The sequence below is a fragment of the Eleutherodactylus coqui genome, chromosome 1 (genome assembly GCF_035609145.1).
Source record: "Eleutherodactylus coqui strain aEleCoq1 chromosome 1, aEleCoq1.hap1, whole genome shotgun sequence".
Classification (NCBI taxonomy): Eukaryota; Metazoa; Chordata; class Amphibia; order Anura; family Eleutherodactylidae; genus Eleutherodactylus; species Eleutherodactylus coqui.
This window is the reverse complement of record NC_089837.1, coordinates 213,645,511-213,670,834: the sequence shown is the minus strand read 5'-3', so window position 1 is coordinate 213,670,834 and position 25,324 is coordinate 213,645,511. Positions and strand designations below refer to the sequence as shown.

General features: G+C 45.2%; 1 protein-coding gene across 6 annotated transcripts in view; it reads right to left on the bottom strand.

Moving 5' to 3' along the window:
* Nucleotides 1–23,962, bottom strand: part of REPS1 (RALBP1 associated Eps domain containing 1) — a 74,485-nt gene extending 50,523 nt beyond the window's left edge. For 3 of the 6 annotated variants that reach the window (XM_066605494.1, XM_066605492.1, XM_066605496.1), the window contains exons 1-5: nucleotides 23,449–23,961; nucleotides 15,865–15,988; nucleotides 13,791–13,987; nucleotides 12,847–13,000; nucleotides 11,236–11,360 (exon numbers count right to left, since the gene is read on the bottom strand). In XM_066605494.1, coding sequence (XP_066461591.1) covers nucleotides 11,236–11,360; nucleotides 12,847–13,000; nucleotides 13,791–13,987; nucleotides 15,865–15,988; nucleotides 23,449–23,601 — 753 coding nt within the window. In that variant the 5' untranslated portion in view covers nucleotides 23,602–23,961. Of the gene's footprint in view, nucleotides 1–11,235; nucleotides 11,361–12,846; nucleotides 13,001–13,790; nucleotides 13,988–15,864; nucleotides 15,989–23,448 lie in introns of all 6 variants that reach the window. The other 3 variants (XM_066605493.1, XM_066605495.1, XM_066605491.1) reach the window with 2 other exon arrangements.
* Nucleotides 23,963–25,324: the final 1,362 nt, after the last annotated feature.

The following is a 25,324-nucleotide window of genomic DNA, read 5'->3' as shown; positions in this document are numbered from 1 at the left end:
GTCCAGCCTCACTGACAGATCTGTTGAGATTCAGACTGCAGTGTCTGTTTTCTGCAGCTTTTATGTATCAAATCAAGCTTAGCTGGGTGAGAACCACTCCGAGTACACAGTTTCCTGTGCCTACTGTTTTCTCTGAAATGCTGCAGTGCTCTAGAGTAAACCAGAGTGCCTTGCAGAAGTATTTATGCCCTTGGTGGTTTTCTTGTTTTATTGATTACAACCTGGAATAAAAATGGATTGTGGACAGGTTTGCACCACTTTACATAACAGGTTTACCACTCTAAGGGCTGCAGCAGACCTCTCCCTGGAGTAAAAAAAATAAAAAAAATTTATATTAGTTTTTTTTTTTTTAAACACTAAACACTAACACACACAGTAGAGGCTCCGGCACATCTTATCGCTTTGCCCCCGGCAATCCTCTGAAGCACTTTCTGCTGACCACCTTCATAAAGTGCTGGTCTAATTGGCTGAGTGCTCCGCCAATCACAGGCAGCGCTCAGCCATTCATTGAATGACAGCTGAGTGCTGCCTGTGATTGGTCACAGCGCTCAGCCAAAAAAAAACTGCTCGTCTGACTGAGCCCTGAAAGTGCAAAATATTTTTACTAATATTTTTACAAATAAGGCAAAAACAAAGAACTTTTTGTGCACATGTATTCACCCCTACACTTTGTAGATCCTTCTTTTGTGGAAATTACAGATCTCTTGGGGTGTCTATTAGCTTAGCACATGTAAACACTGGGACTTTTTGGCATATTCTTCCAACTCCAACATGTTAAATGGTTTTTGTTGATGTACAGAAGACTTCAAGTTTGACATCTCCAGAGTAGCTTTAGCAGTATGTTTATGGTCAATTATTGCGTGCATAATACGCAGTAAATTGAACCCATTTGCGCGAAAGCTCGCTTATGCCCGCATATTTCATCTGCTCCAGCAAGTTTGCTTTCTGGAGTACATGGCTTATAATGGTCCTATGGTCCTACGGTCCAATACTTCCATCTCTTCTGTGGATCTTTGGAGCTCCTTCAGTTATTGTTGGTGTCTGTGTTGACTCTCTGAATAATGCTCTGCTTGCCTGATCTGCAGGTTTAGGGAAGCAGACTTCGTCAGGTTTGTAGTTGTGCCATATTCTTTCCATTTTGTTAACATGGATTTGTTAGAGCTCTGTTGGGTGTTCCAAGTTTTTTTTTTTAACTTCTCTACAATTTTGTCTCTGACCCGTTTGGGGAGCTCCTTGTTCTTCATGCTGTTGCTTAGTAGTGTTGCAGACACTGACTTTCAGAACAGGTGTATTTATTCTGACATTATGTAACACTGATTGAACACAGGGTAATCTTATTTAACTAATTGTGACTTTTGACGTTAACTGGTTGGACCAGACCTTACTAAGGGCGCCTTCACATTGGCGATAAAGTCGTGCGAAATTTGTGGCAGCTGCAGCAGGGGATTCCTTCAGCGATCTTCTCCCACTGAAAACAATGCCGAGCACATCCGCCGGGCCGAAGAAAGAAGATCCGGCCGCGGAGAAGAGAAGATCTGCACGGACCGCTGCGGGTAAGTTTATTTTTATTTAATGCCTCATGTCCGCGGGGCAGGAGGGACCCGCTACGGATTCTCCATGGAGAAACCGTAGCGGGCCCGATTTTCCCCGTGGACATGAGGCCTAACAATTTTGGACCATGTTTTCAAGTTCATTATATAAAATTCAAATTAAAATTCACTTAATGGCAGGTTGTGGTGCAGCAAATATTAAAAGCAAGAGGGTGAATACTGTTGCAAGGCACTATATTTCAGTGTAACCAGGAGACATTTTCCTATTTAGGGTAGTACGAACCTGCTAATATGTTCCCTTTAAAGAATCCCCCATGTCTCATAACTGTTTCTAATTAGCAGATAACAGATCAGCCAGGATTTAGCTCTGCTGCAGAGCAAGAGTCTGAACTAGTCTTTACCTACTTCAATGAATGGGAATGAGCCTATGTAACAGATACGGGCATGACTCTTCATGTATGGTGAAATTACATGGACTGTTTGACTGCGGTGTTATTGAAGCAAAGGGAAAGGAGAAAAAAATAAACACAAATAAACAAAGATTCCAGATCTGTCAGTTTTCCCTCAAGAATCACATTTTTACCTAGTGTCATGTCTACACCAGTCTCCGGGGCAGATGTGAATATAGCCCAATACCTATACATTCACACTAGAAGAAAGTACAATTTATATAAATGTCCTCCAAAGTTTGTCGAGAAAATACTGAATGATTATTCAGCCATTTTAATTACAATTTTAAGCCTTTTTACTAGAATATACTAAGCCATCATTGTTCTGGACAGAGAACCAAATAAATAGTTTTGTGCCTATACCAATCAAATGTGCATATCAAAAAGGGCCCTTTTACATGCAACGATTATCGCTCAAAATTCGTCCAAACAGCCGAATAGGAGCGATAATCGTTACATGTAAACGCGGGCAGCGTGCACTTTTCATTTGAACTATGGATTTTAGTTCACAAAAAATCCATCCTACGGCTGCTGAAAGGCTGAGCAAATACATTCCATTTGAATGTATTTCGCTCATCTTTCAATAGAGTTCAGGATGTTCTCTCTACATGTTTATACTAGCTGTGAGGAGAACAATGGAATGTGCGGCAGCTGTTTGCAAAGCTGGGAGTGTGTTTAACACAGGCTGGGCTCCGCAAACAACTCCTAGAGATCCCTTTACACGCAAATGAAGATGATAAAGTGTTAATGGCCATTAAAGCTTTATGAAAATAGAAAGATTTGTTTGAAAGATTTTCTTTGCATGTAAAAAGGCTAAGTAAATCAAGTCTGCATATCAAAAAGGAGGGGAAGTCAACATGATGGACTTGAGATATAGCTTATTTTGGGTAGGCAGTGAGGTTTAAAATACTACTTGGGGGGGGCGTGGCCAAGCAGCCGAGCTGACCGGTCGCATGTGAGGAGGGCTCCTCCGCTTACCGGCGTTTTCATCATCCTGCGGTTATCCTGAGGGTCCCCCGACCCAGAGCAACACCACCGGAGGGAGAGAGAAGGGGTCCGTACCCCCGACGACGCTCCTGAACGGCCACAGCACAGGCACCATCAGCGGTGGAAGCAGAGACCCGCGACCGCCGCAGCTATACAGGGAGAGGCACCGGCCGCCGGCGAGGACTTCGAGCCCGGCACAGCACCACGCAGGGCGAGAGGTGAGGAGAGTAGACCCCCGGAGGAGCGCCCGCGGCGCTGAGATAGAAGGCGCCGCCGGCGAAAAAAGCCCGCGAAATCGCGGCCGCGGCGGCCATCTTGCGAGGGGCACTAACAAGTGTACAGGCCGGCAGTGTGAGTTGGAGGACCGCAGCCCTGCACGGCAACGCGCACCAGCCCCCCCCCCCACCAGTATATCAGTAAAAACTCACCGGGGACGCTGCCTCCCGCCGAGCCGAGTCCCCAGACACAACACAGCAGGCAGGCACAGCTGAGGACCGGGGCTCAGACCCTGTTCTTGTGTAGAGCGGCGGCCATCTTGCTTCCCTCAGGACAACAACCAGTTAACTTGCTGCAGGCCAGCAGGGTCCTACAGTCTCTCCATCATCAGTGTGAGAAGTAGGAAAGAGCAGGAATCGAAGCCAGCACCTCCATATAAATCACAAGGGAAAACTGGGGTGAAACTCTCCCCATCGATCCTCCACAGTTACTAACACCGTCCATTTGCAGCCACAGATCTCCCCCGGCTTCAGATCTATGCACAACAGCACCACCTAGTGGTCAAAATTCATATTTGCAGGACCTGATCACTCATTCATCCCTTCTATAAAGTGAACCATCACAATAAATGGTCAAATAATCATAAAAGGAAACAAGCTTCCAGAAGGATCACCCTCCTTCAAGATATACAGTGGTCACTTCTTCTGCTTTTAAAAAAAAAATAGACTACATTACTGACCCACGCCAAAAACTGTAGCCAATATACCCTTTACCCAGTAGACGCATATCAGGAGGCTCCATGACACTATTCTGACCTCCGACCGCTAGGTGGAAAGTGATTATCTCAAGCTGCAACAAACAAAACTGAAAAACACCAGACCTTTTCTACTATAACTGACCTCTAATATGCCAAAATACGGGAAATACACCAAGACAACACCACAACGAGCGCTATCCAAGACAATACCGAAAATCTTCCGTTCCTCACAAACCTTGGAGATGGAGTCCCAGGATCAAGACCATCCAACCACATCACAAAATAATGACCAGTTACCACCTAACCCTCCCCAAAACAACCCCCGCTTTTCAAGTCAAGATATTAAAGACTTATACGAAAATATACAGCACCTATTTAAAAAAGAATTGCTGGATGCAATAGCAGAATTTTCCAAACAAACCCAAGAATTAGGCCAAAGAGTAGACGAGATAGAGAACAAAACAGACGAAATTATAGAAGCACTCGATCTCGACAGAAACCTTATTAAGGAGAACCAAGAAAAAATAGAACAATTGGAACTGAAACTAGAAGACCAAGAGAATAGATCAAGAAGAGCGAACCTTCGCATAAGAGGGCTACCAGAACGCTTCACCTCGCTGAAAGAAACAGCATTAAATATATTCCAAGCCCTAATACCTCAAGCAGACCCAAACCTCTTCAGAATGGATCGCATACACAGAGCCCTAAACAAACCCCGCAACCCAAATCAACCCCGCGATATAATTCTAAAACTCCACTACCCAGAAGCACGGGATATGATCCTGGCGGCCGCCAGGAATGTTTCCTCAATCCCAGGAACTGAACAAGGTGTACAGCTGTTTGCAGACCTAGCTCCCTCTACACTTGAGCGCAGACGAAGACTACGCCCTGTCACCCTAGCACTACAAAAAGCCCAACTACGATATAGATGGGGTTTCCCATTTATGCTATCCTTCAAAATTGAAGATCAAGTCCACATCATTCGCACATTGGAAGAAGGTCAGGAAATTCTCCAAGCAGCAAATATCCCATTGGAAGACCCCACAACTTCAAGGCAACAACCTGAACTCCCCCACCGCCCGGAAAGACTCTGGGAAAACAGACGCCGAAGACCCAGCGCCAGATCCACACAGGGACCAGGTACATAAACGCTTGGAACCCGACAAGAACATCTTGGAACTGTAATGTATATTCTTCTCATTACTACATTATGTTTGACAAGACCCCAGATACATTGCAGTTCTTCATCAATAACCAAAGATTAGACTAACCTGTCAGTTAGAACGTTAAATTAATAATAATTAAAAAGTTAATGTTGATATTGTGTTGCAAAATAGGCGGCAGTTAAGCCGCAACCTAGTTCTTAAAAATATCACTTTCTCCACCACGGACAATATGCTGTCCAACTGGATTATGCGATCCCGGATGGTCCCCTACAAGGACCCCTATCGCATCTTAGTTATGTTAATGACGTTTATATCATATTCTATTGTTACTAACCAAGTTTTTTTGAATGTTATGATGTCACAGGATACTACTACCGACTCTCAAACCAATGTCTCTAATCTCACAAAAATCCCAAAACACACCTTACCCCTAAAAAACAGACCTCACAATCCACGCGCCTACGTCAGCTTACTTTCCCCAACAAATAACCATGTGTAGGATACTAAGTCATAACGTCCGAGGACTCAACTCCCCAAATAAACGCAGAAAAGCATTCACAGATTACGAACGACATAAACCAGATATAATATGTATTCAAGAATCCCACTTCTCAACTTCTTCTAGCCCAAACTTTTTCAACCCCCGTTACCAATCCCATTACCATGCAAAATATACCACCAAAAGCAGAGGAGTCTCTATTTTTGTCCGCAACTCCCTCCCATTTAAATTAAAAAACTCTATAATAGATGACCAAGGAAGGTATCTAATCCTCATAGGCGAACTTTATAACGATAAACTATGTATCATTAACACCTACGCACCGAACGAAACCCCAATTGATTTTTTCCTAACAATATGTGACATTCTCATCCCCCTGGAATATACTAGATTAATATGGAGTGGAGACTTCAATTTCACGTTAGACCCTAAAATCGATTCTACATCCCAAACACCGCCCCTAAGAGAAAAAAGATTAAGACGCAAGCTCAAGGAAGCTTTCCAGACACTATCCCTATCTGATACATGGAGAGAATTTAACCAACACAGAAGAGGCTACACTTACTTCTCACCAGCCCACAAACAGCATTATAGACTAGACTGGATTCTCACAAACTCACTGACTCTACCACTGATGTCCTTCTCACGCCACCTGGTAATGGCATGGTCGGACCACGATGCGGTCCTATCCGAATTCCTATTTTCCCCCCAAACCCGTATTCCCTATACATGGAGGCTAAATGAAGCCCTTCTCACCAACCCTACCCTGGTCACCAGTATCCAGCAAAAATTAGATGACTACTTTCAACATAACGGCCCGGAGGACACAGAGGTAGATATAAGATGGTTAGCACACAAACCAGTAATAAGGGGAGCCCTAATTTCCATAGCATCACAAAGAAAAAGGGAAAAAAACAGAGCCCAGACATCATTAGAACACAAGATCCGAAAACTTGAAATAGCGTACACACAACATCCCTCATACTACTTAAGAAAAGCCATCCAAGACACCCGACTGGAACTAAACACACTCTTAACCCACAGAACAGAAAAAGCACTAGCTTGGACGCAAGCTACTTACTATCAACTGGCCAATAAACCAGACAAACTACTAGCAAGACGACTTAGGGAAAAACAAACAATCAACGTAATCCACAAAATCCAAACAAAACGTGGACAACTAACATCTAATCCCGACAAAATTTACGAAACATTCCACCAGTATTACCAAAAACTATACAACAATAAACAAACCGCCCCCGAAGCACAAATTTCAGAATTTCTAGATCAGCTTAAACTACCACGCTTATCGGAATCGGGCCTTCAAAAACTTAACACCACGATTACTGAAGATGATGTAGATTGGGCGATTAAACGCCTCAAACGAGGAAAAGCCCCAGGCCCAGATGGCTTCACAGCTTTATACTATAAAAAATTTGCCCACACCCTAAAGCCACACTTAGTAAACCTATTCAATCACATTCTCCAAAATGGCCACATACACCCAGACTTCTTACAAGCCCTTATCACAACTATACCCAAACCAGGAAAAGATCAAACCCTCCCACCCAACTATAGACCAATCTCACTTCTGAATGTAGATCTAAAATTATTTACATCTATCATAGCAAATAAAGTAAATAACTTACTCCCTACAATAATACACCGAGACCAAGTAGGTTTTATTCCAGGCAGACAAGCACCAGATAATGTAAGAAAAATCCTTAATCTGATAAACCACGCAAACATAAATAAAACCCCCATGTCACTACTGGCACTGGATATCGAGAAAGCCTTTGACTCCCTATCCTGGACCTACCTTCGAATAGCCCTTCGGAAAATGGGGTTCACGGGACCGTTCCTGAATGTTCTACTTGCACTCTATTCCAAACCCGCAGCATATCTCAAAATCCCCTCAACCCATCCCACCTCAATACAAATCCAAAGAGGAACGCGACAAGGCTGCCCACTCTCACCAGCTCTATTCGCCCTGGCAATAGAACCACTAGCAATAGCTATACGAGAAAACAGCAATATTACAGGAATACAAATCGGTATCACTGACAACAAATTAAGCCTTTTCGCGGATGACCTACTCTTAACCCTAACTAATCCACTGACCTCACTTCCCAACTTAATGGCAACACTAGACAAATTTAGCCACATATCAGGCCTCAGCATAAATCAGTCAAAATCAGAAATACTACACTGCAATACCCCTTCAAACACTCAAAAACTAATCGATATAAACTTCCAATTTAAAACACAAAAGCATTACATATCCTATCTAGGGACTAAACTCACCAACTCACCAGAAACACTGTACAAATGGAACTATGAACCATTATTCAGACAATTGACCGCGGATCTAGCAAGATGGGAAACTCCAACCCTCTCATGGATCGGACGCATACACAGCATCAAAATGACCCTACTTCCAAAATTACTATATTTATTCAGAACTCTCCCTATCCCAGTCCCAGTCTCGGAATTACGAGCATTCCAAAAGAAACTTTTTATATTTATATGGGCAAATAAACGTCCTAGAATCTCCAAATCTTTGATGTGCCTACATAAGAAATTTGGGGGACTCTCAGTACCTTGCATTATAAAATACTATAAAGCTGCCAGGCTAGCCCAAATACCCCCGATATATGCAGGCCCCCGAGCTCCACTGTGGACCGCTATTGAAGAAACCAAACTCACACCACTCACCTGGCCAACACTCCTATGGACAAGGGCTCCCTTACCAACTAACTTAAAAACCATCTCACCATTCTCATTTCACTCCATCCTGCTCTGGAGACAAACTAAATTTAAGTTAAACCCGCTCCCCACTCCATCACCACTGACACCCTTACTTTATAACCCTGATTTCCCACCTGGGCTGGTAGAGTCCCAATTCACATGGTGGAAAGCAAATAAATTGACCTCACTCTATGACTTCTTGATACATGGTAAACTCATGTCGATGCCTACATTTAACAACCGCCATAACCCACCACCTCTAGAAGAATGGAGAAAACTACAAGTCTTCCACTTTTGGTCCTCAATGCTACCCCCATCGATAAAGATTGAATTAAGTCGCATGGAAGCCATATGCAAATTTTGCCCAACACACCCAGGCACTCTCTCCCACTTTTATGCTATGTTGAACGGTGCAATGGCGGACACCAAATTACCATACATGTTACGGTGGGAAGCTGATTTCAATACCACCCTATCGTTAAGCCGCTGGCACCACTGCTGCGAGACTTTAAGCAAAAACAGCTGGCAAGTGTCATTAACCGAAACTGCATTAAAGGTGTTACATAGAGCATACCTGGTACCGGAGAGATTGAATGTCATCTATCCAGAAGTCTCCAACCAATGTTTCAGAGGATGTAGCGATACTGGCTCACACAGCCATATATGGTGGACATGCCCGGTGGCACAAGCCTTCTGGAGAAAGATATCCCACCTCATAGCCTTGGTAACGAGGTTAGGTCTTGGGTTAGATCCACTCATATTCCTACTGGGAAATAAACCCTCTGGAATACGCAATCCAACCTTCAAACTACTCCAGTACATCACTATGGCAGCTCGCATTGTAATAGCTCAACAATGGCGGAAGCCCACACTGCCCTTTGACTATTGTATAACTCGCATTAATAGAATCTTCGTGAATGAAAAACTCATCGCCATACGACAAGATACAATAATCCAATTTGAAAAGGTATGGAACCCCTGGATTGAATATATAAACATCCCCAACCTGTTCAACCATACGAGAACATAAGTGGAAGACTGAAGCACAGTACCCAAAACCACCATAACTTTAAAGCTAGACTACGATAGATCAACCCACACCACAATAACGGTACGAGTTCGGGCATAGAAAACATTGAGATCTGGTCCATTCCCTATCCCCCCCCCCTCCACCAAAAATTACGTGAGATTTACTATTATAATAATCTATAATAATTTGAAACAACCCTACAATACGCAAAATCGGTATATACCCTGTTGTGTTTTGTTCTATCAAGTTACATTATTGCTATGTTAATAAAGTGTTAAAAATTTCAATAACTCTGTTCTACAACCAAATGTTTAAACCCTATCCCCCTGCGAGGGGTAAATGCGGCAGAGTGTTGCCAACACTACATTTATAATTCAATAAAAACCGTTGAAACATAAAATACTACTTGGCAGAAATAGTTTGCATGCAGACAGAGGACTTAACACTTATGACTTATAGAAAGATATGCAGCCATTTGATTTCCACTTCAAATACAAATGTGCTGGCACCTTTCTGTTTAGAAGGCTTTGGAATGTGGACACGTAGTCACCTGTGTAAGGCCACCTGCACACAATGGGTTGGATTCCACATACGGAGCCCGCAGCTGAATCAGACTGACAACAGCTGGTGTCCACGCGTACCTGTATTTTCTTTATCAGTACTGCAGATGGCTGCGGCGAGCCGCCTTCGGACTTGTGCAGTACAGATTTTTTTAAATTTTTTTTCCCTCACATGTTTATTTTTCCCGCACAGTCGCGAGGCGACTTCAATGGAAGCTATCCATGCAGAATCCGGACTAAAATAGAGCATGCTGCGCTTTTTACTACACTCCCATAAATCCCAATTCAATTTCGCGAGTGTGCAGGAAGAAGCGATTTTCCATAGCATGCAACGAATGGTATTTGCCGCGGATCCGCAGTGCCAACGCTGACCGCGGATCCCTTAATACAAATCCGTTTGTGTGCAGGCGGCCTAAGAGATCCCATTTTCTCAAGTCAAACTGGAAGAATTGGGAGACAGAATGAGGGCATGTCACATCTGCTGAACTCCTAGAAAGTGAGGGAAACCTTTGGCGACGGGATGAGGAAGTGTCATGCCTGTCTGTCTCCTGGAGAAGATACTGTCTTAGCACTGCTTGGCTTCCCTGGTTGCTGGTCAGAGTCCACTTCCCATTGGAGTACCTGGTAACATGTAAGCTGTAACCTCTTAGTTAATAATGTGATCTAAGTTGCAAACTTTATACTATGTGATGTCTGAAACATTTATGCTTTGTAAATAGATATAATTTACAAAAGGACAATTATTCACCACTATGCTCAATCATCTCCTAATCTGAACCAATTCTTATTGTTAAACCCCACATATTGTTCTACTCTTTAAAAGCGTAATCTGAACTTTAGTCGTGCTCCTTGCAGCAATACAGAGTTTGCTAGACAGGCTGGGAGTGACATGAGGAAACCTGTGTTTCCCCAGAGGTCAATATAGTAATGGCATCGCTCATATACATTACAGGTCTACTGAACTCCAGGGAAATGTTAAGAGCTTGAGATATGGAGATAATGTACGTCAAAGGTCAAATCAGTTTAGTAGCACAATATGGACCCATTCATTATGGTTACTGGTAGGGCTTTAGAGCCATGCCAACTATACTCCCCACCATTGAAAACCAGACGTTGTAGCCCTTGCACCATAAGTGGGTGTGCACTCCTGACCCCATAACGGACAACATAAGACAAATGGTGAGAAATAAAAAGAAAAAGATGGAAAATAAAGCCATTCCAGTGCAGCAAATCAAACAAAGCAAATGAATATGCAACTGATAAAATGTCACACCTGGACAGAGGCGGGATGCATGGCTAAAAGAGCACTGCCCGGTGGAGTATCTGCAAAACTGACCCAGTTTTCCTGATGTGGAAGTGGAGAGTGTGCAGGCCATGATCCTTCACCTGAAGAACCACCTGGACAGAAAGGACATACAAAGCAAGAACATTTCATTTCAGTAGTTGTGAACCAACACAAGCACACACACAATTTGTGACAATTGCAGTCATTTACACGCTTCTGATGTAATGAAAGTTTAAGTCTTCTTATCTGGCAGTCAACTAATATACCTTACAACTAAATGCCAATACCAACTATGCCATTCTGTGAACTAATGGTAGCAGCCAATTCCAAAAAACTTAGATATCCCCTTAAGGAGAGAACACTGTGTTCCAGCAGTTTGAAAGGAGTGACAGCACACATGCTTCACCACCACGCCATCCAAACAAGGGCTATGAAACCCATTTTCATGGTCAGTGCAGCTCCCAGTGGTCAGATCCTACCCTACCATACACTTAGAACCCATCCTATGGATAGAGAAGTTGCAATCCTGGGAACACCCTGGACCGGGTACAGTGACATCATGCAATGGGAACAAAAAAGGTTTGGTACAGTGTTAGCCAGTAGAGTAAAATTTGATTGTTCTCAGTAAGAGACGCCAAGTAATCCTGTAGATATGATACCTTTTAATGGCTAACAAAAATACATGATGTTATAGCACCTTTTGGATGCTGAGATGATTCTGAGAGGAATCCTGAAAGCTCGCTGTAACATCATGTATTTTTGTTAGCCATTAAAAGGTATCATATCTACAAGATTACGTGGTTTCTGTTGCTGGGAACAATCACAATGAGGCATGCTGTAAATGTGAAATCTTTAGTGTATACGGCATCTTCATAAATAAAGGTTATATGCAACACCTGATACGGCAGTAAATCTGTTAACAAGGCCTCAAACCAATGTATGATTGATATATTTACAGCTACAAATGGAAATTATTTTATTCAATGAAAACCAACTATTTTACTGGTTCTCCAGGATGTTGATACTTTAGGCTCATTTACACAGGCCTATGGAATTTCAGTCTGTGAAACACGCAGGAGGATATATATATACATATATATATATATTTATTTAGTTTTGCGTGCAAATTTGCTGCACTCTCTTCATGAGTGCATACCACCCCCAAGACTATCTAATTGATGGCAAGAAGCAGAGGGTAAATACTGACATATGGCAGTAAATATGCATGCAACTGTGCATTTGCTGTGTTTTTAATGCAATCCAATAGACTTTAAAAAGCTGGTAATTACAGGCGCAGCTTCCATTGATTTCTATGAGATCTCAGTATGTGAAACAACCCAACATAGGACATGCTGCGTTTTTTTTTTTTAAAATTCACAAGCCTAAAATCCACACCTCTGAATAACCTAAACGCACATCAATGGGGTTTATGCTGTGTGTATTACTTGTGTAAAAAAAAAAAAAGAAGAGAGTGTAATAAGGACCAAAATATGCCTATGTGAATCTGGCAGCTATGCCTGGCACTGACATTTCTGCAGCTCAGCCATGCCATTGCCAGTCTTTAAAAATACAAAAAAACCTAGCAGTTTATAACCATACCTGTTTGCGCTTCATTGTAAGGTGTCCAAAATGGACCAGAACCAGTCACAGCCCGTTCACTGTTTCCTCCACTAGCATGTCGGCTGTGCTTCCTCCAAGAATGTGGAGAAGATGGCGGAGACTGCTGAGGAGATACTACGGGTGAAGTGGACTCCTTGATAAAGAAAGAGAAAATATTCTTAGTGGTAGTAGATACCTAAGGCTGGGCTTACAGGGGCGGACCAGATTCCGCATGCGGGAGGCCCACAGTGGATTCCGGCTGTGAGCCTGGCCAGTGACCCTGCGTATTTGAATTTACTGTAATGCAGACGACTGTGGCACCTCGCCAGCAGTCATGCACAGTACAGGTTTTCTCCCCCATCAATATTTGTATTCCCTGCTCCGTCGCTTGGCGATGATGTGGGTACCCGTGGCCCATACACAATGTCAATTGTGTATGGGCTGTGGGTCACACGGCCTCCATTGCCATCAATGGAGGCTGTCCGCAGCAAAATAGAGCATGCTGTGATTTTTCCTCCACTCACAGAATACCCAATTCATATCCTAAAGTGTGACTGAAAAAGCAGAAGTACATGCTTTTCAATGCTCGTGTTTTGCCGTGGATCCTCAGCGCAGACGCTGATCATGGATTCTGCCATTGGAATCCGCCCGTGTGAGCCCAGCCTTATGTAAATGGATTTGTTAGTTCTTAATATATCAAGGTCAACATAGGTGCTTCATACACGTCACATTGGAGACAGAGATCAGGATCACAACAAGGTTGCAGTGCTGGTTCCCTGCGGCAGCAGAGGGGGAAGTACTGATCAGTTTGTCATTTCACTAAAGTGAGCGCTATTGAAGGGATGCTGTCCAGTTACCAGACAAGCCCTTCAAGAGTATAACACATCCTGACAATTGCTGCATCTGAATGCACAACAACCACCTGTCACAATGGGGAATTTTACCTGCTGTTCTGCTGGTCCACGTGACTGATTAACATCATGACTAACTGAGCTTTTCTTGACCTGTGTTCTGCCAGGAGGTGGTGGAATAACTCCTGAGTAAGAAGAAGAGTTATCGCCTTCTGAAAGGTGGCCGACTGGATGTCTTGAATCCTGTTCGTTTTTTGACACCAAAAATCTTGGCAAAGGCAGATCCTTAACTTAAAAAAAACAAAAAACAAATTATTGAAGTTTTTTTTAATTTTTATTTTCTTTCATGCAGGTTTGTCACATGTGGCCATCACATTCAGTCTGCAAGTGATAGTTTGCTGTCAAGTGTAGCAGTCTGCAAGAAGGCTGCAGCCTGTGAAAAGTTTTTTTTCCGTTTTATACAAGTATAAGAACTTGCAGATTAAGTATTTTTAATCCACAGCTGATAAATGTTCTGTGGACCATAACATTGAGCTAATGAAAATCTATGTATCTATTTACATGGAGGCAGTTTTCAGACGTGTTTGCTGAAAACGTCCTCCAATTTAGTCTAAAGTGATTAAAACAAGGATGCATCTGTACTTCATCAGTACTTGATTTGTATCTGCATTCGTTGGTATTTTCTATTAGGCAAATAAAAAAATTATATGCATTTTCCCAAAAGAAAATAAAACCTTATGAATGCAAATCAAGTTCAAACACTGATGAAATGCTGATGCAATTTCATGTGTTAACACATCTGTATTATGGAAGTGTTAGAATGCCTTCATGTGAAACTGGCCTGGGAGAGAAGAGATCTACAAAAAGCTGTGGAAAGTAGATCTACTGTTTGGCTGGGTTCATACGGGGCAGAGTTGCCACGGAATTTCCACATCCATTCTAAAGCCTAAGCCTGAGCAGCTAAGTGGACGAGATTTGCTAAAATCTCGTCCGCAAACTGCGGGCAAGCGGTGTGGAAACGGACATGCGGTGCAGAATTCAAATCCATGACACGTCAATCAAATCGCCGCTTCGCTGCAGGCTCTCCTCTCTATGCAGACAGATTGCTGCAGTCGAATACAGACAGACAAGCTGCTTCAAACCCGTGATGAACAGTACACGTTTTGAAGCTGCCTTTTCGCTGAGGAAACCTTGCAAAATTTCTGTGTGGTCCCACTGCAGATATTCTGCGAGATTTCTGTCCCGTGGGAACCCGGTCTAAATGCCCAAAGTAGAAAAAAAACAAAAAAAACAAACCCATTGATTTCATTTATCAATCAATCCTAAAAAACTGAAGTTGTAATCTGATTGTTATGTGCAGATTCGTAAAAGCCTCATTCATTCCAGATTTGGCCACTATTTTGTATCAATATTTGTCAAGGCCCTTTTACACGGGACACTTGTCCCCACACATACTTGCTCTCGTGCACCTGCATGGGAGTTAGTATCATTAGCTCTCAGCGAGGCGGCTACAGGAGATTTTTCTTCTCGCTCTCCCCCGCTCCTCTCCATTGACATAAAACAGCGGCCGTTCAATACTGAACGGCTGCCATTTGATCAGCTCGTCGTACATTGTTTATGCAGCATAAACGATGGACGATGAGCTGATCGCGCATTGTTCAGTGTAAATAGCAGCTATTTAGTACTGAACGGCCGCTGTATTAAGTGAATGGGGAAGGGTGGAGGAGCGTGAGGAGAGAAATCTCCTCCAGCCGCCCCGCCTCCCCTGCTGGCCGCTCTGTGAGTCAGCCAGCACTACTAGATCCTGTGCAGGAGCACGGGAGTGAGGACACACAAGGACGAGTGTTGGGCATCGTTTGCCTGACATTCGTCCCGTCAAAATGGACCCCAAGCCAGAAATAGCAACAAAAGGTAAATATATTGGAAAGATTTATACTTCTCTTTGCTTACCAATGCTAAATATTGATCAAATCTACAATTTGTGCATGTGGCATAAAAACCTCCTGAAAAAGCCAGAGATACACAGGAATTGCACAAAGCCTTTAAATATAAATCACTTAGAGGATATCAAACAATGCCAGCCACGAGTTTTGAATATCTTTGCCCTCTGTGTTTTTTAGTTTTTGCTCAAAAATGCTTTCAAATGTACCTTACAATGGCCACTTACCAGTGTTTAAGCTTTCAACCCGCAAAGGTAAGCCAGACTGTGCAACTGCTACAAGCTTCAATGCGATATAGAACTGGCTTCTTCCGAAGTAACCAAGTCTCGTTGCTCCACACAGCTCCATGATCTGCAAGACATTGGAGAACATTTCTGTAAATATATTCCATTGGACACAACTAAAGCAGCACTTCATGACATATGCTCGTTTGAATACTATATCTTCAACATATGAAGGGACTTTTGGTCAGATGGTGTGGAAGTGGGATCACCTGACCAGCGGCGCTGCGCTCACTAGAGGCCACCGGGCATCAAGGAATGCAGAAGCCTTGAGGTGGGGAGCGCCGTATCTTCTGAAATCAGCTCCCGATATGCAGCTAATTTTGATTACACAATTTGGTGTGGATTTTGACTCTGTTTTGGATGCGGGAATGCTGCGGAATTTGCAGCTGCATGTAAAACCTACTCCTGGGCTCTTGTTATTCACGTACCTAACAGACCATCATGGTGACAGGCTGCTGTGTAAGGGTCACATACATAATTCTAGAGGTATTTATCACAAGGAGGAAAAAAAACTATTTTGTAAGAGTATTCAAAGTGTGGGCAAAGTTTTAGTACATTAGGTAAGAGGTCAAGTCCCCTGGTGCAAGCACCGAGTCGTGACTAACTCCTAGGGTAACATCACATTGTGACGTTTTCGGGGATGGTTTGCCATTGCCTCCCCCAGTCATCTTTACGCCGCAGCAAGCTGGGTACTCATGTTACCGAACTCGTAAGGATGGAAGGCTGAGTCAACCTTGAGCTGGCTACCTGAACCATGCAGGGATTGAACTTGCAACCTTCAGGTCATGAGCGAGCGCTTAGGACTGCATTTCTGCTGCCTGAACTCTCTGCGTGACATGAGGCTTATTACATTACCCTGCACTAACTATACTCACCATGACCCACCCCAAATCAATGAATTCATTCACTTAGTTATGAAAGACATCCTAATAAACAGGCTCAAGAAGTGACAGGGCAAGTTCCTCTACCTCAGCGTCGCTTGCAAGATAGATCACACCCAAAAATACAAGCTAAACTGAATGCAGTCATGTAATCCTTACCCTGTGAGTAACGCCAATTAGGGCATGATGCATCCGTGACCATACAACGCACTGACACAAATCAGGATAATGTGCGCTAACACTACAGAGGTTATGGCTATAAACAGCTGCCTTTTTGGGAATCCGACATAGCAAACATTCAGAGATGTCCGTAAGACTTGTCATCCACTTGATATGCACAACTTCTAATTACATGGAATATATATGTAGATTTGTATTAGCAATGCATAGCATTACCATAAGCAACACAAGTTGTTTATGGGCTTTTCCAGCAATGTAGTTTTATAATACGCTTATATGTGTGAGGCACCAACATACAATTATATGATAAAACCGCAGACATTTTCTTTAGGCAATAAAAGGATTTTAAGAATTTGGAAAACCCCCCTTCAAAATTGGGACTTTCTGGACGCCACTTAAAAGTTTGGCTTTGGGCAGAAAACAGTGGGAGGTCAGGCTGACATGAAGGACAACGCAAGGAAACTTTTTATTTTTATATAAAAACAATAACGGAGCATGAGGTCAGTTTCAGTGCCTGCACCGCTGCCCGTACCAGAAGGCATGGCGAGGAACAACTGAAAGGGGTATCTGACGGACTCTGAACCGCCAGCACAGATGAACACTAAGGCCTCATGTCTACGGGCAGATCAGATTTCGCATGTGGGAGCTCGCAGCGGAATCAGACCCTGCCCATGGCCACCGTGGGTCTTCTACTTACCTGTCTGGGTCTTCATTTTCTTCACTGCAGATGTGTGCGGAAGCGCTGGTCGGTGCTCCGCCACACACGCGCAATGAAGTTTTGTTCTTAAACTCCTGCTTTCCTGCGGAACCCGACTGAATTGCGGACGAGCGGCAGATCGAACATTTTTCATTGGACTTCAATGGTAGCCTTCCGTGTGGGAACTGCACTGAAATGGAGCGTGCTGCAATTTGTTTTCTGGACCAAAAGATCCGCAAAACAAATCTGCATGCTTTAATTCATGTGTGGACGCCCATGCTTCCCAATGGGCAGCTTGATCTGCGGATCTTCCGCGCAAATTCCATGAATCGATCCGCCCGTGGACATTGGGCCCAAGTGCCAGTTTTTGCTGGCAATAAATGATATGCTCAACCCCAAGTGATGAAGAAGTGTCCAGTGTGAAAACATGTAAATCCAGTATGTATCAGTGATCAACCACACTACAACAAAACTAGTCTGAACACATCCATATGCAGTTTAAGACTGGGCCAACGCCTTCTCTCCTACTACTAAAGAGAAGCCTGCGAGTATACTGAGCAACTTGACAATTCCCTGTAAAGACATTTCCAAGCTACTCCATGCATTCATGGAGCAATTCTGTAGAAGGCGACAAGTGCAGGCGTCACCGATATACACCGATTTCCTTGTCGTCAGTCACTGGTAAACAATAGATGACCCCTTTAAAATCTCTCAGGTCCAAAGAGCAGCCAGCGATTTCTGTTAATTGCTGCAGTTTAGAAAGCAGCTACTTGTGGGGACATCCTACAGTGCACTTACACCCCAATGGGGACGTGTCCATACACATGCACGCTCTGTGGAAAGTGGGGAAACTCCCAAACATGGCTAGACAACTCCAATTTAACATACCCAATCCATCGGTCAACATTACGTGGGGGGGGGGGGGGGGATGGACACACCATTATACCCAACGCGGGGCCTAAAGCAAGTTTTTTTTCTTTTGTTCTAAACCCATTGAAATCAATGGGAATAATAAAACTGAATCATGCATTTCAGTTTTAATTCAGTTTCTCTGCTCCAAAATCAGAACAGAGGGAAATCCGTAACGCAGATGTAAAGGAGCTCTTGTCTAGTGCAGAAACCATGGAGCTAACTCTAAAGACACTTCATAATTATTTATTATACCCATCACTTCCAACCTCTAAATGTGAAGCTTGGGGCACCTCCAAAACACATGCACCCCGGGGTGCCCTAGCTCCGCCATGCAAAATTTTTTACAATCCACATCACATGCATTTGAATGGAAATTGTTCTGCCATGGACTTGAAATCCACGTTGCAGGGGGAAAAGAAGTAATGTCACTTAACACGGAACTGCACCAGAAATCCTGAGTGCTGAAAACGCAGCCAAAACACTGGCATAACGCATGCCAGCGCTGCTGAAACCGTTGGGGATCTGCAGTCAACACAGCGTTGAAAAATGTGAGGGAATCCTAAGCAACGCTGGGTTCTGCTGTATGAACGCACACTTAGAAGACTCTTTGGGAGTCTCATCTTTGCCCTCCACCCATTCAGTCTTACATTTACATTGTAACTTGTTGCTTAAGTAGTTATCAAATATAAAAGACGACTAACAAACCTTCTTGCTTATTGTTATGATGTACTAGGTTTCTAATGGAGCACATGGAGTCTATGCTGTAAGACTTAAATAAATCCTTAAATATGAATTCAAAAATCTAGTTGCCACTTAGCAGATCTTAGGCACATTGACAACGGTTTTGGTCTCCCTTGCTGTAAAGGAAATTTTGCAAGGCATAAAAGTCTGTTTCCCAGAAATGGAAATCCCAATGCAGTGCTAGATCCACGGTATGATACAACCCCAGACTTCCATTACTGCCTTACATTGGAAGCGCAACTGGACGAAACACAGAAAAGAAGAGCACAGCCTAAGGCTGCATGTCCATGGGCGTGATACCGCCGGCGATAAATCACCAGCGAATCACCCCGTTTGAAGCTTTCCACAGAGTTGCTATGAAAAGCGCAGCCGTGGCATCCACGAACAGAGAATCGTAGCGATTCTCTGCTCACAGGATTCAAATCGCAGCATGCTGCGATTCTCTGTGGTGAGCCTATCAGTGCAGAGAACTGCCAGCTGTCTTCCGCTCCCCGCGCCGGCTCCTGTGGCAGAGATCTGCCGCAGGATAGCACTACGCCCGTGGACAGGCAGCGTAAAATATATCCCTAAGGCTGTCTGCACATGGCAGAGCCGGATTCTGCATGTGGGAACCAGCAGCAGAATCCGCACCTACCTGTCTTTTCTGTTCTTCATCTGTACTGTGGATGGACCAGTCAGTTCGCCGTCAGACATGTGCAGCAGAGATTCTTTTTCAAATGTTTACCTATTTCTGCTCCGTGACTAGGCGATGATGCGAATTACGCGACCTGTCCACAATGTTAATTTTTAATGTTTAGGCCCAATGCCCACGGGCAAGTTTGATTTGTGGGTGTAAGCAAATCAAGCCGCCCATAGAGAAGCACTGGCGTCCGCAATTGGATTAAAGCATGCAGATTTGTTTTGCAGACTTTTGGTCCAGAAAACAAAATCTCAGCATGCTCCATTTTTCTGCGGATCCCACACGGACGGCTTCCATTGAAGCAGTCCAATCCGCGGCAGACCCACAGAAGACACTGCAGATGTGCCGCGGATCCTGCAGTAAAACAAAAGATTTTTTTTTTAAAAGAGACATGTATTGCGCATGTCCGACGGCAAGCTGTGAGGACCATGTGCAGTACAGCGAGCCTAGAAGCAGAGAGGTCCATGCGGATGCCACCGCCGGAATAACACAGGAAAGTAGAGCTCATCGGCCATGGGCAGGGCTGGATAATCCTGCACAGAATCTGACCCTCCCTTGGGCAGCAGGTCTACTAAATATTCCTATGAAATACTGCCCAGCACTGCCATGATTCCACAAAAACCGTGTCTGTAAGGGCAGACTGTGGCCTAAAGACTTGAACAGCCTGGATGGGAAGTTCTGCTCTACATGAACTCCTTCTGCAAGAAGCAGCACCATGGAAAGGGAAAGCTCTGGACATGTAAGACATCCGTTAATATTAGGCTGTATTCACAGACATATCAGTGTCACATCACATTGGTGATGACAAGATCCCTAATAAACTACAAGGTGTCCAAAATGCCACTTTAAAGTGGAGCTGCTATCATATCAGCCTGCCTTGCTAGGGGCCCCTTATAACGGAGACCAGTCCGTGCACTAGCAGCTTCAATGGGCAGCAGCAGACTAACAGAGCCCTCTGGCAGCGTCTTGTCTTCTACGCCATCACCTGTTACCAAGGGGAAATTCGGGACAACTGCAAGCACCCTGGATTGAAGCCAACTGATTCTGACACCAACATTTATCTGGCCAGCTTTACCCTCTGTTTAAAGTGGTAATCCCATATCAGCCAGCGTGATGGGAATACCCCTCCGCTGTACAAGGTGGCCAAGAGGAAGCAAACAGCCGAGAGGGGATTAGCCATGTTGTTCCTGAAGCTACAACAGACAGGAAAATGAGTAAGACTGGCTGCACACGACCAGGTTAGGTGCCACATGCGGGAGCCCGCAGCAGAATCTGACCCTGTGCCCATCTGGCATCCGGGCACACCTGCTTTTCTTTTTTTGTACTACAGATGGTCCGCACGGCGAGCCGTTGGACATGTGCAATAGTTCTTTGCTTTTTTAATCCTGGCTTTTCCCAAGTCGCCGGTGGGCGATGGTGATGAATCCGCAAAGGGCCGCAGATCGGACGGCTTTCACTGACTTCAATGGAAGCAGTGATTCTATTAGAGCATGCTTCGATTTTTCCTCTGTAAGTGGGAGGGAAAAAAAAATGATCACAATTGATTTCCACTCATGTAGAGGAAAAAGCATTTTACCATAGCATGCTATGGGTGGTATTTGCTGTGGAACCCGGAGGTGGACGTCCGCTCCAGATTCTGCAATACAAATCTGGCTGTGTGCAGCTGGCCCTACAGAAACAATATAGGGGAGCTACGCAGTTTCTGTAACCGTGGAGCTGTGCAGACAGGGTAAGCCCAGCACGGATGACATAAGCCTGACCCTATAGAGCCGGACTGGGGGTGCTCCGGCTCCGTTCTACAGACAGATGCATGTTCCGGAGGTAGTGCTCGCACCCATCACACTTACGGTGGACCCTGTGGATATGCTAGAAATGTCCTAGAGAGGAATACCCCTTTAACGTTATGGGAAGTGGAAAAACAAAGTTAATTTGCATTATATCTGCACAACCGGGAGCGTTCCATGGATTTAGGCTGGCCATACACATTAACTGTTGATTGGCCAAACCTGCCAATTCCAGTGGGTTCAGCCGACCATCCTAAGTATTTGGCAGATTCCAGGCACTCAAAGCTCACAATTTCTGGTCCCAATCCATCTATAAGCAAGGAGCAGAGAGAAGATGCAAAAATCAGACTAGCACAAAGATGCCAAATCCAAAGTTTATGGCCCAAGGTTAGAAACAGAAGCGGTACTCCCACTTTACGTGTTTTAACCCCAAGTCCCGTGTTGTTAGTCACAGCTACATAGGCTTCAGCTTACTCCTCTATGACAAGTGCAGGTTACCTCCCTGGGCCGAGGAGTCCTGATGCCCCCAGAGAGCAGCTGGACTGCAACTGCCCAATCCTTCTGTTCTCGAGGGGGTGGGCCACAGTCACACGGGTGAGCGAGAAACCTGGCCAGATATCGCACTTGGTAACATTATTTGACCCGCTGATGCATCCCTTTAGTAAAATGTTTCGCACTTGTTTCACCCGCCTAGGAGGATCGGCAAGGGTTTCCCATTGATTTCAACAGGAAACATCACATGGCACTTATGCGCACATCACACGGCGTGCGATGGGCTTTACTGTCCCATCAAAAACAATGGGCGATGCGTTCCGGGGGACACGAAAAATAAATAGAGGACGTGCAGCAATCTTCTACCGCGCAGCATTGCTGAGGAATAACATTGCTCATGTGTCTGACTTTAATCACAAGAGTTCATAGTCACGCGAGTTGTGTCAACGCACAAAACTGTGCGAGATTCCCGCTGGTGTGGATGTAGTCTTGTCCTCCGCAGCAGCTGACGCATACATGCCAGGCCGAGTGTGTGTGTTGGGGGCGGGGGGTACTGCGCAAGACGGGATGAATTGAGGAAAGCCACGAATATTTCTGATTAGTCTAGAATGACATATTCCAGAGCATTGGTGCATCTGGAAAGTCTTGGAGATGGGAGGTTCGGATTATGGAGGAAGTTATGTCCCTTTTACACGGAACGATTCTCCATTAACTGAGTACGTGAGCGGGCATCAGCGTGGTGGGCAGACGAGGAATAGTTTATAGTGAGGGGAGGACCGATCAGCAGTGACAAGATGGGACTAGGACTATAAGAATTGCTCCTACAGTAGGTAGGGTGGTCACACCTACACCTGGGGATGCCGCTTCCTGCTCCGAGGAGGAGGGAATCCCCACGGCTGAACAGCGCCGTCTCTGGACACAAGGAACAGCGCCGGACTATAATGGGGTCCGCCTGCTTCCCGGCTTTTGGGTGAAAGAATAAGTGCTGCTGCCCAGCTATGGAGGCACCAGTGCAGGATGAGGCGCCAGTCAGTTAGTAGATGGTGGAAACACAGGAGGAAGTACAGAAAGTTATGAGGAGGACCCACCAGAGCAGTGTGCAGCCCTCACACCCCTCCCCAGCCACCGTGTCTACCCTCCTGCACCAGCAGGGGGCATTACCTGCAGGGACACCTCGCTGGGCAGCTGGGCGGCCCGGAAGAGCTCCACCACCCGGCCATTGTTGGCCACCTTCTTGGTGCAGTCCGTGTCACAGTAGGAGAAGAGGTCGGAGTAGTACTTCTGCTCGGCGTCACTCAGGGACAGCCCTTCCATCCTCGGTCCGGGACAGCACGCCAGCACATGAGCCTCAGCACAGCCCGGGACACATGGGGGAAGCCGCTCCTCGGGAGCTGAAGTTCACACTGGCCGGTACCGCCCCTCTCTAATAACTTCCCTCACCACATGGGGCTGCTCCCAGCGGCCGCCCCGACATGTCCCGTCCGCGCTCACGACTCTCACAGCCCGGAAGGGCTCGGGCTCACTGCGCGCCGTCTCGGCGTCCCCTCTCCGCGGCTCCTGCTGGTGCGCCCCGGGGTGACGTCGTCACATATACAAGTCCGAAAAAGACGTGAACTAGGGAGCCGGATGTGGAGCGGGGCACCCTTCGCTCGCCGTACTGACAGATTTGGGAGGAGCAGCAGGAACGGCAGCGCCCCTAGCGGTCGGGAGGGCTAGCCGGCGCGAGAGAGCGCGCTGTACAAAGTCAGTGCCCGAGACGAGAGCGCGCACGCGAGATCTGCTGAAGAGAAGCGTGCTGACGAACACTGATGTCACTTAAGCGCCCCCCAGTGGCACAGTGGGGTTTCACACCCGCAGTCAGCGGTTATAACTTCAGCTAGTTTACTCATTTATATAATGCACTAGGTGATATACCGTGAGTCCTGGAATATACAAAGGGGGCCACAAAGATGAGACCAGCACCGCACTCTTATGAAAGTTACCCAAAAGGAAATCTGTGTTGTCCATAGCAACCAATTACAACGTAGCTTTCATTTTACCTCAGCTGTATAAGAAATAGCAACCAATCACAGCGCAGCTTTCATTTTACCTCAGCTGTATAAAAAAATAGCAACCAATCACAGCGCAGCTTTCATTTTACCTCAGCAGTATAAGAAATGAAAGCTGCGCTGTGATTGGTTGCTATTGGCAACAAAAATTACAGGGGAAGTCAGCAATTTTTCGATTTTTAATTCCGCCAGTATTCGTCGCCTACTGATGAAAAACACCTATGCTAAATGTCACTCCAATCGGACCAGAACTGTGGATGTGTATACGACACAGATTTAGCGTTTTATATATGAGATATAGTGCATACATATACTGCAGCGCTGTACACAGATTGCATCAGGCTCACACGAGCGCATTTGAATTGAGTTTTGCGCGTGAGATGTGCGCGGTACATCGTGTCACTTCAAATACATAGATTTTTTCTGTTACATGGCGTTGAAGTCAATGGAAGCCGTCCAATCCGCGACCCATCTGCAACTGACATTGCGGGCGGGCCGCGGATTCCACGGGAAAAGCAGCAGTTTAAAAAAAACCCTGTACTACGCATGTCCAACGGCGTGGTTACCGCTACATTTGACGGCACCCTAAACGATCAGGGCCTTCTGTAAGGGTGACATGTTTTATGGCGGGGGAGCTATGATATAGGGCGGCTTCACACGGGCATAAGCGCCAATACGCTTGCCTCAGCACAGTGATGAAGGTTGATGAGGTAGATTTGCGTGTCTGCACATAGTACTGTTCTCCGTGCACGCAGGGCCAGCTCACACGTGTGCGACTCTCTTCTGTGGACTAAAAGGCTATGTAGCCTAATAAGGGTCAGATGGGTTCTTTTCGCTGTGGTTTTGCGCAGTGGTTCACACATCCCCTTGCGCATTTGCACAGATTTCATAGACTTCTATGGGGCCCTTGGTGTGCAAATACTCTGGAAATAGAGCAGTTGATATTTTTTGTGTGCGCTCGAAATACACGTGTAACAGGCTCATGAGAA